At 42.8% G+C, this 14,389-nt stretch overlaps 1 protein-coding gene across 2 annotated transcripts in view; it reads left to right on the top strand.

Moving 5' to 3' along the window:
* Positions 1 to 10: 10 nt before the first annotated feature.
* The window catches only part of HEATR5B (HEAT repeat containing 5B), a 95,843-nt gene continuing 81,464 nt past the window's right edge, over positions 11 to 14,389 (top strand). The window contains exons 1-6 of one of the 2 annotated variants that reach the window (XM_058668068.1): positions 11 to 115; positions 661 to 808; positions 3,992 to 4,203; positions 5,643 to 5,751; positions 6,301 to 6,450; positions 11,905 to 12,076. In XM_058668068.1, coding sequence (XP_058524051.1) covers positions 683 to 808; positions 3,992 to 4,203; positions 5,643 to 5,751; positions 6,301 to 6,450; positions 11,905 to 12,076 — 769 coding nt within the window. In that variant the 5' untranslated portion in view covers positions 11 to 115; positions 661 to 682. The remainder of the gene's footprint in view (positions 116 to 660; positions 809 to 3,991; positions 4,204 to 5,642; positions 5,752 to 6,300; positions 6,451 to 11,904; positions 12,077 to 14,389) is intronic. The other variant, XM_058668067.1, reaches the window with a different exon arrangement.

Here is a 14,389-nt window from a genome sequence, read left to right on the forward strand (position 1 = left end):
CACGCGTAGTCCCTTCGCTTCCTGCTGACTGGGGTGCGGGAGGCGGGGCATCCGGGTCCCTTGGCGGCTGCTGTGTCCCCGGAGCTCAGCTGACCGGCTTCTGCCGCCCTAGGAGGTGAGGGCGTCCCCTGCACCCCCAAAGCGTGCATAGTGACACGCAGCCCCCCGCGTCGTTCCCTCGGACGCTCTCCGAGGGGCGGGCCGGCATCCGAGGTCCTCAGGGACGTTGTCCGCTTTCTGGCCGGCGCGGCGTGCGTTTGACAGCTGGAGGAACCCGGAGACGCGGGGCTGGCGGCCGGGGGAGGACCGCGGGGTCCCCGCGTGGTCAGGGGAGCCCAGGCCGCAGCGCGCCGGGCCTCGGCCGGGGTGCTCCAGGGACGCTGCCGCCCCGGCGGGTTAAGGCGCGGGGCGTGGGCAGGCCTGCCGGGGAGGAGGGTCCCGGTGACCAGGTGGGCTAGTGATGTACCCACTGCTGGGTGTATCTCGTAGGTGAGGAAGCTTCTTTCCCGCAGCATTTCGTTATCCTCCCTTTTGGTTTGTACCACTATCCCTTCCAAGTTCTCAGATTTGTCCTCAGAGAAGTTGGAGTTTTGCTCCGATAAAAGGCCAGGTCGTGCTGTGCCTTTCCTGACCTTGTGTGCTTCCGACTGTCCACTGCAGGTGGGCGTTTCCCACGTCGCTCATGGAGTTAGCCCACAGCCTGTTGCTCAATGAAGAAGCTTTGGCTCAAATCACAGAGGCCAAGAGACCCGTTTTCATCTTCGAATGGTTGCGATTTCTTGATAAAGTCCTGGTGGCTGCCAACAAGGTATGGTGTTGCTTTGCTTCTGGTTGCATTGACAGAAAGAATTTCGGTGTTAGGAATTTTGTTTTTAATGCAGATTATGTTTCGAAAAGCTTGTGGATCACTCGTGCACCTGCAGAAGGTCCCACAAAGGGAATTTATCATCTGTCCACGTTTCATTCTGTGGCAAAACCGGCACATCCCTCAGACTGAAGTCTTCCTCCACTTCTGTCTACTGCACGGCTGACCGTGGCTCAAAGGCTAACTTTAGGGCATCACTTTAAGTTGATCATTGCTTGGTGTATGAGTCTTCATTTACTCCCTCCGTTGGTGCCGTTTCCCCTGCCCACAACTGTGCTGGGATTCCCTCAGTCTAGAGATATAATCTTTTCTTTCCAGAGAATAAACCTCCGGTTTTCCAGAATGTAGCAGAGAGGATACTCACAAGGGGGCGTTTTGGCTCGGTGGTCAGGATGCTGCTGGTGGTACCACGTATCCCACGTTGGGATGCTCTCACGTGTGTCCTCCAGGGCCCCTCTGTTGCACATGACAAGATTCCATCCTTTATATAGCTGACTCATGTTCCATTTTGGGTAGAGCCACCTTTCTTTCCCATTGTCAGGTTGTACCCATTTCTGGCTGTAAGGAAAGGTGCTGCAGTAGACATGGGCATCCCGATGGCCCTGAAATGAAAACATTTCCTTTGGATGTAAACCCTGTGGTGGGATCGCTGGATCAGACAGCAGTTGTACTTTATTGGTTTTGAGGGAGCTCCACACCGGTTTCCACAGTGTCTAATAATTTGCATTGCTATAAATTTTCCCCTTAGTACTGTTTTTGCCTTATTTGTTAGGTTTTGGTATGTTACTTCCATTTTCAATCTTGCAAGAAATGTTTAAGTTGCTTCCACAGTTTCTTCCACAGCTCATTAGTTGTTCAGCAGTAGGTTGTCTAATTTTCTTTTATTTATGTGGTTTCAATAATTTTTGCTTGTTAATGATTTCTAGCTTTATTGCATTGTGGCCATAAAAGATGCCCAGTATGTTTGTTCGTGCGTGCGTGTGTGTGTGTGTTTTCTTGTCTTGTGGCCTACCATATGATTTCTCCTGGAGAATATTGCATGTGCTGTTGAGAAAACTGTGTATTGTGTAGTTGCTGGGTGGACTGTTCCTAGGTGTCTGTTAGGAGCAGTTGCTCTCAGCTACAACTTAAGCCAGCTGTTTCCTTATAGATTTTCTGTCTCAGTGATCTGCACGTTTCTCAAAGTGGGATGTTAAAATCCCCTACTCTCTTATTATTTTTTTTTTTATTAGAAAGGCCGAGTTACAGAGAGAAGGAAAGATAGAGATCTTCCTTCCTCTGATTCACTCCCCCCAGATGGCCAAGGTGGCCGGAGCTGAGCTGATCTGAAGCCTGGAAACACTCCTTCTGTTCTCCCACATGGGTGCAGTAGTCTAAGGACTTGAACCATCCTCTGCTGCTTTCCCACGGTGTGAGTAGGGAGCTGGATTTAAAGTGGTACAGTCAGCACTTGAACTGGTGTCCATATAGGATGCCAGCACCAAAGGCAGAAGCTTAGCTTTCTATGCCCAGGACCCCAGCCCCTATGGTCTCCTACTCTTATTGTATTATTCTCTTGTCTTTCCCTTTAGATCTGTTAATCTTTACTGTATGTATTTAGTATTGCAATATTACAGTTGTTATTTCCTCTTGCTGAGCTGGATCCTTTACCATTACATAATGAACATTCTTAGTTCTCTTTAGTGCTTTCGATTTAAAGTATATTTTGCCTGATAGTATGGCTGCTCCTGCTCTCTTTGGAGTTCATTTGCATGGAATATTACTATGTCTGTTCACTTTCAGTCTATGCATGTCCTTAGAGGCAAAGTGAAATTTTTGTAAGTTACATGTACTTGTGTTTTTTTCTTTTTAAATAAGATTTATTTAAAGAATTACAGGGAGAGAGAGAAAAACAGATCTTCCATTTGCTGGTTTACTCCCCTGTATCAGCAATGGCCAGAGATGAACTTGGAGCCAGGAGCTTCTTTTGGGTCTCCCATAAGGGTATAGGCTCTCAAAGGCTTGGCTGTCTTCCACTGCTTTCCCAGGCATAAGCAGAGAGCTAGGTCAGAAGTGAAGCAGCCAGGACACATACTGGTGCACCTGTGGGATGCTGGTGCCATAGGACAGAGGGTTAGGATGCTGCACCACTCTGCCGGCCCCAAGTGAAATACAGATTTTTTATGCTGAAGTGAGTAAGGCCACATGATTAGTCCTTTCTGCCATTCTCACTTTATTTTCTACTACTTTCTTACTCCACTCCTGTATGATTGGACTTCTTTCTGACCACAGGTATGATAGGCATGTTTCAAACTTAACACGTCTGTTTTCTGCCAGGGAATTTTCCCATAGGTCACTGCTAAATAGATTAACACTTCGCTTTTTTTCTTGAGATTTATTTTCTTTTTATTTGAAAGGCAGATTTTATTTTATTTTTTTAAATTTTTTTTAAAGATTTATTCATTTTTTTTTTTATTACAAAGTCAGGTCAACAGAGAGGAGGAGAGACAGAGAGGAAGATCTTCCATCTGATGATTCACTCCCCAAGTGAGCCTCAACAGCCGGTGCACGCCGATCTGATGCCGGGAACCAGGAACCTCCTCCAGGTCTCCCACACGGGTGCAGGGTCCCAAGGCTTTGGGCCATTCTTGACTGCTTTCCCAGGCCACAAGCAGGGAGCTGGATGGGAAGTGGAGCTGCCAGGATTAGAACCGGCGCCCATATGGGATCCCGGGGCTTTCAAGGCGAGGAGTTTAGCCGCTAGGCCACGCCACCGGGCCCAAAAGGCAGATTTTATGTAGGGAGAAGGAGAGGTAGAGAGTCTTCCATTTACTGGTTGACTCCTCTAATGACCACAGTGTCCAGAGCTGGGCTGTTCTGAAGCCAGCAGTCTCCTTTGGTTGTTCCTCATGGAAGCAGGGACCCAACGATTGGGACATCTTGTGCTGCTTTTCCAGGTGCTCTAGCAGGGAGCTACACCAGAAGTGGAACAACTGGGACTTGAACTGGTGTCCATATGGGATGCTTTACTGATTACACCACAATGCCAACCCCAAGTCATTTTAATATTAGCTAAAAAGGTAACAGAAGCATATGTAAGAAAAAGCATGTTGATGTTCTTTTCTTTTTCTTTCTTTTTTTTAACAGACTGATGTAAAGGAAAAACAGAAAAAACTTGTTGAACAATTAACTGGATTAATAAGTAGTTCACCTGGACCACCTACACGAAAATTGTTAGCAAAAAATCTTGCAGCCCTTTATAGCATTGGGGATACTTTTACAGTTTTTCAAACACTTGATAAATGTAATGATATTATTAGAAATAAAGATGACACTGCTGCCTACCTACCAACAAAATTGTAAGTACTTAGTTTGATAGGGAACCTTGAAGTTTTATTTGTTCTTTTTTTAAATTATTTTTTAATTTTTTTTGTTAGAAAGTTAGATATACAGAGAGGAGGAGAGACAGAGAGAAATATCTTCCATGCACTGAATCACTCTCCAAGTGGCTGCAGTGGCTGGAGCTGTGCTGATCTGAAGCCAGGAGACAGGAGCTTCTCACAGGTCTCCTATACGGGTGCATGGTCCCAAGGCTTTGGGCCGTCCTCGACTGCTTTCCCTGGCCACAAGCAGGGAGCTGGATGGGAAGTGGAGCAGCCGAGACACGAACCAGCACCCATATTAGATTCCAGTGGATGCAAGGCCAGGACTTTAGTCACTAGGATACCATGCTGGGGGGAAAAAAAAGGCAGGCTTATTTGCATTAGATTTATATTACTTTCATAAAGATGCAAAACAGAGAGGAGAGACCAAGTTGTTGAGTTCAATTTTGGGCAGGCTGATTTTAAATTCAGCCTACTAAGAGTGTATGCCTACTGTTCACTCTTAAGCATAGTATGCTGTCGGAAACCCTGGTCTGGATTTCAAAGATTTAAGTTGCAGGTATGGTTTTGTTGAGTAGAGAATGGAGATGTGGAGGTAGCTGAACCCTTTGATATGAATAGATTTATCTAGGAAATGTGTGTTTGAGTAGAGAAAATGGCCAGAGATGCTGTTCTAGACAACCAACAGTTAATAATCCAGAGACAGTTGAGTTGATAGAGGACATCTAGAAATTATGCTGGAACTGGACACTGATTTCTAGGTCTGTTTTCGATTAACTTGATACGGTATGGTTAGATTTTGTGTTGTTGGACATAGGTGCAGATCTGAAAAGTTGCAGAGGACATTGGAGGGTGTTCTGTATTCTGGAGTTGAGACTGTGCTAATACTTTTATGATGTATTTCTCCTCTGCTTAGCAAGTATACGTATAACTTTGTAGTTAATTTTTATTATATATCAATGATTATTCATATGTGAATTCCAGTGAATTTTTGGGTTCTGTTTAGGAATTTTCTGATGTATTCTGGCATGTGGCTTCCATAATTTTTAATGCTATTAACCTGTAGAGCATTTTACAAAGCTTAGGATTTAAGGTCAGAGGGGTGAAGGTGATGACCTGATTTTACTGTTTTATGTGTATAATTCTGAGCCAATTATTTAACCTGTCTCATCCCTAGTTTAACTTGATTGGTTCACGTAGATGTTAGATGGCAGATTCTAGTATCTAGGCACAGATATGCCAGACTCTAAAGCATGTGGTTGTAACAACAACTCCTTTGGCCTCTAAGCCAAACCCACAGCTATTTGCTCACTGTTGACATGGGTGGTGGTGGTGGGGGGTGCTTCCTTGCCCCTGAAAGTGAGAACGGTACAGTGAAAGTGTATTAAAAACCTGAATCTGACCACTTCCTGCAGGGCTGCAGTAGCTTGTGTTGGAGCTTTTTATGAAAAAATGGGAAGAATGTTAGGCAGTGCTTTTCCAGAAACAGTCAATAATCTTTTGAAGTCTCTGAAAAGTGCAGAGGTAAGTTTTATAACAAATATTATTTCAGTGTTTTACTTGTGACAGTAGTTAAATACCAATTAAAAAAATTTTAAGGTTTTTTTTTTCTGTACTAGGGTATTCATATTGCTTAGCCAGGGAGACATTTCAAATTTCAAATTCTTACCTATTCCTTTGAGTTTTTTTCTTCTTGTTTTGAATGTCTTATGTTATTTCTTACTCTTTAATTTTTGCATTCTTATGAGTTTGAATAATAGAAATGGACATTCAAGCTTTTGAATCTGTCTTCCAATTCTCACTGTATTTTGCTTCAGTATGTTATGAAAACATTGGAATATATTTCTATGTTGCAACTTGGTTTTTCAGAAAGATACCATTTAACTTGAGTTGATTATTCTTACCTTTCATGTATTCTAGAATACTTACCTAATTTTACTTCAACTATAACATTTATAATTTGGAGGTAACACTGATAGGTCCAGAATTAGTTTCTTAAGCATATTCTTGTAATGAAAATGCAGTTTGTTTTTATAGTGTAATTTGAAAGTTTTGCTTTATGTACACATCTAGTCTCAAGGACGAAGTGAAATCCTCATGAGTCTTCAGAAAGTTCTCAGTGGACTGGGTGGTGCTGCAGCTTCCTCTCATCGTGATATTTACAAAAATGCCAGGTCGCTGCTGACGGATCGCTCAATGGCCGTTCGATGCGCCGTGGCCAAGGTTAGCGCTCGGCAGCCGGGGCTGCTGCTCATCTTCCCTGCTCTTAGGCAGGGTGTGGTTTTGTTCTCTTTAAAGTTTTAAGTTACAATTGCTTGTTTTTCTTACCATGGGTTAGTTTTGTTCGGAATCATGTGATATGTATTTTGTATGTATCCGTGTTCTTCCTTGTGTTACTTATTATTTTGAGATTCATCTGTGGCGTTACATATTTCAGGAGTTCATTCCTTTGATTGCGGATAATATTTGATTGTGTGGACAGATCACATTCAATGTTTCCTTCTCTTATGAACATTTGTGTTGCATCCAGTTTTGACTAGAACAGAGAAGCTGCTTTGAATAATTCTGTCCATAGTTGTGCTTTTAAATACACTCCCTTTTCACTTGGGTAAATACCTATATTTGCAATGAATAGATTATAGTATAGATTTGTGTTTAACTTTTTAAGAAACTACCCAACTGTTTTTTTTTTAATTATTATTTTTTATTCATTAATTACATTGTATTACATGACACTATTTCATAGGTACTGGGATTCTCCCCCCCTTCACCCCAAACCCTTCCCCCATGGTGACTTCCTTCACCATGATGCATAACCACAGCTCAGGTTCCGTTGGGATTCCCTAATTACAGGCTCACACCATACAGAGTCCAGCATCCCACTGTCCAGTCAAGATCAACGGCCTCTTAGGGAGGCCCTCTCAGGTCCAACTGTTTTTTTCTAAATAACTTGTTCCATTTTTGTTTCCACTAACAGTGTGAAAGAATCCATTTCTTTCATATTCTTGCTAACACTTGTTATTCAGTATCTTTATTTTTTTAAAAGATTTATTGTTACTTCAAAGTCAGATATACAGAGAGGAGAGACAGAGAGAAATATCTTCCATCCAATGATTCACTCCCTAAGTGACCACAACGACTGGTGCTGCGCCAATCTGAAGCCAGGAGCCAGGAGCTCTTCCAGGTCTTCCACACAGGTGCAGGGTCCCAAGGCTTTGGGCCAACCTTGACTACTTTCCCAGGACACAAGCAGGGAGCCGGATGGGAAGCAGGGCCGCTAGGATTAGAACCGGCACCCATGGGATCCTGGCATGTTCAAGGCGAGGATTTTAGCTGCTAGGCCGCGCTGCCGGGCCCTATATAGTATCTTTATTTCAGTTTTTATAACAGATTTATTCATATTGATATCTCATTCTGGCTTTAATTTCCATTTTCCCTATGCCAACAATGACCGTGTTTTCCAGTGTTTCTCATTTGTATTTTTTTTAAAGTAAAAGTTTTGTGGATTTTTACACCTTGTGTTATTGATTTTCTGTTTTATGAGTTTCCAGAGTGCTTTTTAAGGCTCTCTATGTATGCTTTTATCAGGTATATGATTTGTGAACACTTTCTCCCAACCTGTGGCTCATTTTTTTTGGTCTAAACTGTGACCCTTTTAAGAAGGTTTGAATATTCTCACAGACTAACATTGTTTTTTTGTTACGTGTTTTATAGTGTTAACATGTGAAAACTTTTTTCCCCAAGCCTTTTCCTTTTTCTTTCTGTTTTTATGTGATCCATTTTGAGTTCATTTTTACATGTGGCAAAAAGTCTGAATTGACATTCTTTTTTTTTCCCCCAAGATTTATTTATTTTATTGGAAAGGCAGATGTACAGAGAGGAGGAGAGACAGAGAGGAAGATCTTCCGTCCAGTGACCCACTCCCCAAGTGACCACAATGGCCAATGCTGTGCTGATCCGAAGCCAGGAGCCAGGAACTTCTTTCCGGGTCTCCCACATGGGTGCAGGGTCCCAAGGCTCTGGGCCGTCCTCGACTGCTTTCCCAGGACACAAGCAGGGAGTTGGATGGGAAGCGGGGCTCCTGGGATTTGAACTGGTGCCCATATGGGATCCTGGCACGTTCAAGGCACAGACCTTAATTATTACGCTATTGTGGCAGGCCGAAATTCTTTTTTTTTTCCAATATGAATATTTGCTTGTTCTTGTACCACAAAGCTTATTTTTTCTTTCCTAAATTGTCTTTGTTCCTTTGCTAAAAATTTCTTGTCCCTGTATGATGGAACCTCAAAAAGTGGAATTAAAATTTAAGTTTATTTTGGTGCAATTTTTTTTTGAAATCTATGAATAGTTTTATTTTTTTACAATATGTGTTTTTAAATGAACTTTTTGAAGTTCCCTAATATGAGTGGATTTATTTTTTGATTCTGTTCTTTTCCACTGATTATTTGACTATCTTGATGCTACCAACACTTTTTTTTATTGATGTTTGTGATAAATCTTGAGATCAAGTAGTATTTATCCTTAAACTTTGTTCTTCAAAATTCTTATACCTATCCTTGATTCCTTGCATTTTCAGGCACACTTGAGAATTAACTTACTAATATCAAATATTCAAACTTAAATTTGACTCAGGTTGAATTAAATGTTTGGTTTGGGTTTTTGTGCTGCGGCACAGTGTGTGAAACCAACACCTGCAGTACCAGAATCCCATATGGGTGCCAGTTTGAGTCCCAGCTATTCTGTTGCTGATCCAGTTCCCTGCTAATGTGCCTAGGAAAAAAAGCAGTGAAGGATGGGCCAAGAGCTTGGCCTGTGCACCCATGGTGGGAAACCCAAAAGAAGCTCCTGGCTTCAGATCAGCTCAGCTGTGGCCGTTGGCCCATTTGGGATCCCAGTGTTTACAAAATTGGGGTTTAACCTCGCTGGGACCATTCCATGTTTTCTGTGTGACATTATATTGAAGACTAGCTAATCCAGTTAGATTTAAAAGAAGGAAGGAAAGAAAGAAAAGGCACTAACATTGGAAAAGTAAAATTGTCTTTTTATGTAGGTAGCATGATTGTCTAGAATATATAATAGAAAGGCCCAAAAGAAATTGATAGAACTTTTTCTAAAGACTGGATGAATTTCTAGGGCCAGTGTTGTGGCGCGTCAAGTTAAGGTGCCACTCGCAATGCAGGCATCCCATACTGGAGTACCATTTCTGAGTCCTGGCTGTTTCACTACTGATCCAGCTCCTGGTAGTGCTTCCAGGGAGGAGTCTAGAGCTAAAAAGGCTATTTGGCAAGATTGGTGGATATAAGGTCACAGTACAAAATCAACTATATTTCTAGTATACTAGAAATATACTATAATAAATAATAGTGCACTAGAAATATGTTTATATCATATATAATTATATAATATATTCTATACATAATGTTATCTGTTATATATTGTGTATTGTCTTTTGAAGCTGCCAAGATTTGTTTAATGTTTCTATGTTCAGCAAGGACATATACTCCTCTTCTCTTGTATCAACAGTAGCCTCACAGGATGAATTGGAAAGCTCCTAAGTTTTTTGTAAGAGTTTATACAGAATTAATATTGTTGCTTACTTCAGTATTTGAATTTATTTGATAACTGTTTGATAGAAAACCTAGAGTTTTCTTGAGCAAAGATTTTTGAGCTGCAAAATAAATTCTTATTTATTATTTTTAAACATGCTTTTTCATTCTTGAAAGGCCGAAAAAGCAAGCAAGTCAGTTAACAAGCTTCTATCTGATCATTCTCTTCCAAAATGCCTGCAAACTGCCAGCAGTAGGCCAGGCTGAAGCTAGAAGCCTGAAAATCAACCCAGATATGGGTGGTAAGGCCCAACCGCCGCCTCCCATGGAGTGCACCAGCACTCTGCTGCGATCAGAAGTGGAGTTGGGACTGGACTTCTGGCTGCTGATACGGGATGTCGGTGTTCCAAGTGGCATTCCAACTACCGTGCCAAATATCTGCTACCAGAATAGTTTTTTTTTTTAAAGATTCATATATTTGTTTGAAAGACTGTGTTATAGAAAGGGAGAAGGCGAGATGGTTTCCCTCTGCTAATTCACTCCCCCCAAAAATGGTTGGGTGTAGGCCATACCAAAGCTCAGAGCTAGGAGCTTGCTTCTTGTCTCCCACAAGAGTGCCAGAGCCCAGCTGCGTGGGCCCTCAAGTGCTGCTTTCCCAAGCACATCAGCTGGGAGCTAGATCGGAAGTGGAACAATCTTGACATGAGCTGGGATACCAGTAGCATAGGCAGTAGCATAATGTGCTTTGTCAGTGCTGGCCCACAAAATCAAAATTTAAAATGCAAGAAGTCTTCAGGAAGATTATAAACTGTACATTGATTTTAGTCTTGCACCAAATATTACTCCACTTTTAGAGTTTTTGGGGAGTGCGTATTTAAATTCTCTGTTCTTTCTTGAGTACATCATTTATTTCACCTCAGTTCACATTTATAGAGTTGTTTGTTCTTTTAATATTTGTTGAATCTGTAATAGTTTGGACTCCTTCCTTAATTTTGATTCTGTATATACTTTCTGTTTTTCCTGTTCAGTTTGACCACAGATTTACCGAATGCTTTGGTCTTCTCGAAGAAGCAGCTTTTGGTTTCATTTCTAGTTCATTGTTGTAGTTCACTTATCTTTATTCTCTCAATTTCGTTTTACGTAGTGTTTATTTTGTTCCATTTCCTCATATTTCTTCAGATGGAGGCTAAGCTTATTTATTTGAAACCTACATCTTCTCCGGTACACATTTTCCTCTAAGTACAGGAAACTTTCTCAGTGCTCTGAACTGAAACAATCGAAGGCTTCAGCTTTGCTGCTGCTTTTTTTTTTTTTTTTTTACATTTTGCGTTTATTTCTCTCTCTCTTTTTTTAAGATGTATTTATTTTTATTGGAAAGTCAGATATACAGAGAGGAGGAGAGACAGAGAGGAATATCTTCCATCCAGTGATTCACTCCCCAAGCGGCCACAACAGCCGGAGCTACACCAATCCAAAGCCAGGAGCCAGGAGCTTCCTCTAGGTCTCTCTCGCGGGTGCAGAGTCCCAAGGCTCTGTGCCATCCTCGTCCACCTTCCCAGGCCACAAGCAGGGAGCTAGCTGGAAGGGAAGTGGGACTGCCGGGATTAGAACTGATGCCCATATGGGATCCCCGCACGCTCAAGGCCAGGACTTTAGCCTGACTGTATCTGACTTTGCAATAAAAATAACAAAAATAAATCTTTAAGAAAATGCAGATTTACAGAGAGAAGGAGAGACAGAAAGATCTTCCATTCACTGTTTCATTCCCCAGATGACCTCAATGGCCAGAGCTGAGCCAATTAGAAGCTAGGAAGAGGAAACTTCTGGGTCTCCAACACAGGTGCAGGGTCCCACAGCTTTGGTCATTTTCTTCTGCTTTCCCAAGCCACGAACAGGGAGCTGGATGGGAAGTGGAGGATTAGCCAGTTGAGCCATTGTGCCAACCTCTCCCATTCCTTAAAGATATGACCATCCGTAATTGCCTCATGTACCTTGTTTGAAGACTGTTGTTTCGCTCATTTTGTCAAGAGTTTTAGTAGTTTAGGAAACAGGTCAAATGTTCTTAACCCCATATCTGGAAGCATAAGTTCCAGGGTGTCATTTACTATTTTATTTTTGCTTTTAATTCCAGTGTCTACTGGAACTACAGAATGAAGCTGTATTCATGTGGACTGCTGAACTGGAAAACATAGCCACTCTTTGCTTTAAGGCTTTGGAAAACTCAAATTATGGAGTGCGGGTTGCCGTGTCTAAACTCTTAGGAACGGTCATGGCTACGGCATTGATGCCAAAACAGGCAACAGGTATTGTTTGCTAACCCCTGTTTTATGTTATCATAAATACATGAAGATTTATGGAATACTTCCTTGTAAATGATCATACATATTTGCAAGTCACTTTAAATATTTAAACTGTTAATATCTATGTCTAGTTTTTCTGTAAGATGAAAGAATTCAAATGGAATTTTCTCAGAATCAAATTTTTTGTGCTAACAAATGTAGAAAATAACATCTGACAATTCTACTGGATATGTAGGCAAGCAAAGTTTATACATTGAGTTTTCATATTCAAAGCATTGGAACTTGGCATCGTGTATGTTCGTTTTTTACTTTGAATTCCCGATGAATATGTTTTCATTAATACATACTGCAGTATTTTAAATTGTTATTGACCATTTTTGTAAGCATAATCAGAAGTAGCATCGATTTTTTTAAAAAAGATTTGTTTATTTTTGGGCCCGGCATGGTAGCCTAATGGCTGAAATCCTCACTGCACCAGGATCCCATATAGGTACTAGTTCATATCCCACTGGTCCCACTTTCCATCCAGCGCCCTGCTTGTGGCCTGAGAAAATAGTCGAGGATGGCCTGAGGCCCTGGGACCCTCATCCCTATGGAAGACCCCAAAGAAGCTCCTGGCTTCGGATCGGCTCAGCTCCAGCCATGTCAGTCCCGTGGGGAGTGAATCATCAGATGGAATATCTTCCTCTCTGTCTCTCCTCTCTGTTGTATACCATCTTCCACTGCTCCTTGAGAACCAAGTTTCCAACAAGTCACATCCAAATCATAGCAGACGTTAGATCTTTCTTGTTCCTCTTTTGGTTAGGTCAGTTTCTTTAAGCTTTAATAATGAGCAAAGCTTTCATGGAGGCCAGCACTGTGGTGTATTGGGGTCAGTGCTGTTGTGCCTTGGGTTAAGCTGCTGCCTGCAGTGTCCATCCCATATGTGTGCCAGTTTGAATCCTGGCTGCTCCGTCTTTGATCTGACTCCATGCTGATGTCCTTGGGAAAACAACAGAGGATAATCTAGTTACTTGGGCCCCTACTGCAACTTGGGAGAGCTGGGAGAAGTTCCTGGCTCCTGGCGTCTGCCTGGCCCAGCCTCAGCTGTAGTGGCTGTTAGAGTAGTGAATCAGCAGATGCAAAACATCTCTTTCTCTTTTTGTAACTCTGCAATTCAAATAAAATCTTAAGAAAGGAAGATAAATTTATTAAAAATGAAACTTTCGTGCTTGTTATTTAATTAGATAATTTTTAAAAAAGATTTCTTCATCTCTTTGAAGGACGGAGTAACAGACAGGGAGAGACAGAGAGACTGATCTTCCATCCAGTATGCATTCCCCAGTTGGCCACAGCAGCCAGGGCTGGGCAAGGCTGGACCTAGAAGCCCAGAACTCCATCCAGGTCGCCGGTGGGGGTGGGGGTAGGAGTGTGTTCCCCTGCTTTTTCGGATATATTAGCAGGGAGCTCATTGGGAAGCAGAGCAGCTGGGACTTTTTCCAGTGTGGAATGCTGACATTGAAAGAGGCAGCTTAACTTGCTGCGCCACAACAGGAGCCCCAGCTAGATGATCTTTAATGATAAATACCTCGGCTCCCGGGCGGCTTCCTGATTTGCCGGGGTCCTGGTTTGATGGCCCTCTTTTGGGAGTGGGAGGGTTGTCCCAGGACTCTGAGAAGCGGATCTGGAACTCCTCAGCGGGCCATGTGGCTGGAGTGGGGGAGGAGCTAGGAGGATCCGGGCGAGGCCTGAGCATCTCAACCCCCGGGCAGCCATGCTGCCTGGAGGGCTCAGGTCCCCTGCCACGATTCCAGCCTAGCACAGCCAAGCTTACCACCACCATGTATGTACGTACATGGGGTGAGTGGCTCCCGGGCGGCCAGTGTGCCATTTGGCGCCAGGCTGCGCCTGCTGGCCACCTGGCCAGGAAGTTCTGGAATTTGGTTTCTTTGATATGCTACATGAGTTGCTCCATGCTGAACCCACAGTTCTCTGAGAATGTGTATTAGTCCTTAAGATTCTCAATGGCAGTAAATCTTCCTCTGAAGAACCTGTAGTCACTTTATAGTGCAGATTGCCAACACCAGTTCATTCAAAAGACAAAATTCCAGGCTTGTCCAGCAGGATACCCCATTACCTGATAGGATGAGGGATCAGCAGAGGGGTCACAGAAGGCAGGACTATGACATTGACTGGCATTCGAAAACCATACTCAGGGCTAGAATGTGTCAGGTATGTGTGGACCAATCCCCGTGGAAACTCTGACCCCACTGGATGGTTTAGAAGGGCCGGTGGAGTCTTTGCAGGAGGCATGACAGTCTATGGGGCACGCTGGGC

The sequence above is a fragment of the Ochotona princeps genome, chromosome 8 (genome assembly GCF_030435755.1).
Source record: "Ochotona princeps isolate mOchPri1 chromosome 8, mOchPri1.hap1, whole genome shotgun sequence".
Classification (NCBI taxonomy): Eukaryota; Metazoa; Chordata; class Mammalia; order Lagomorpha; family Ochotonidae; genus Ochotona; species Ochotona princeps.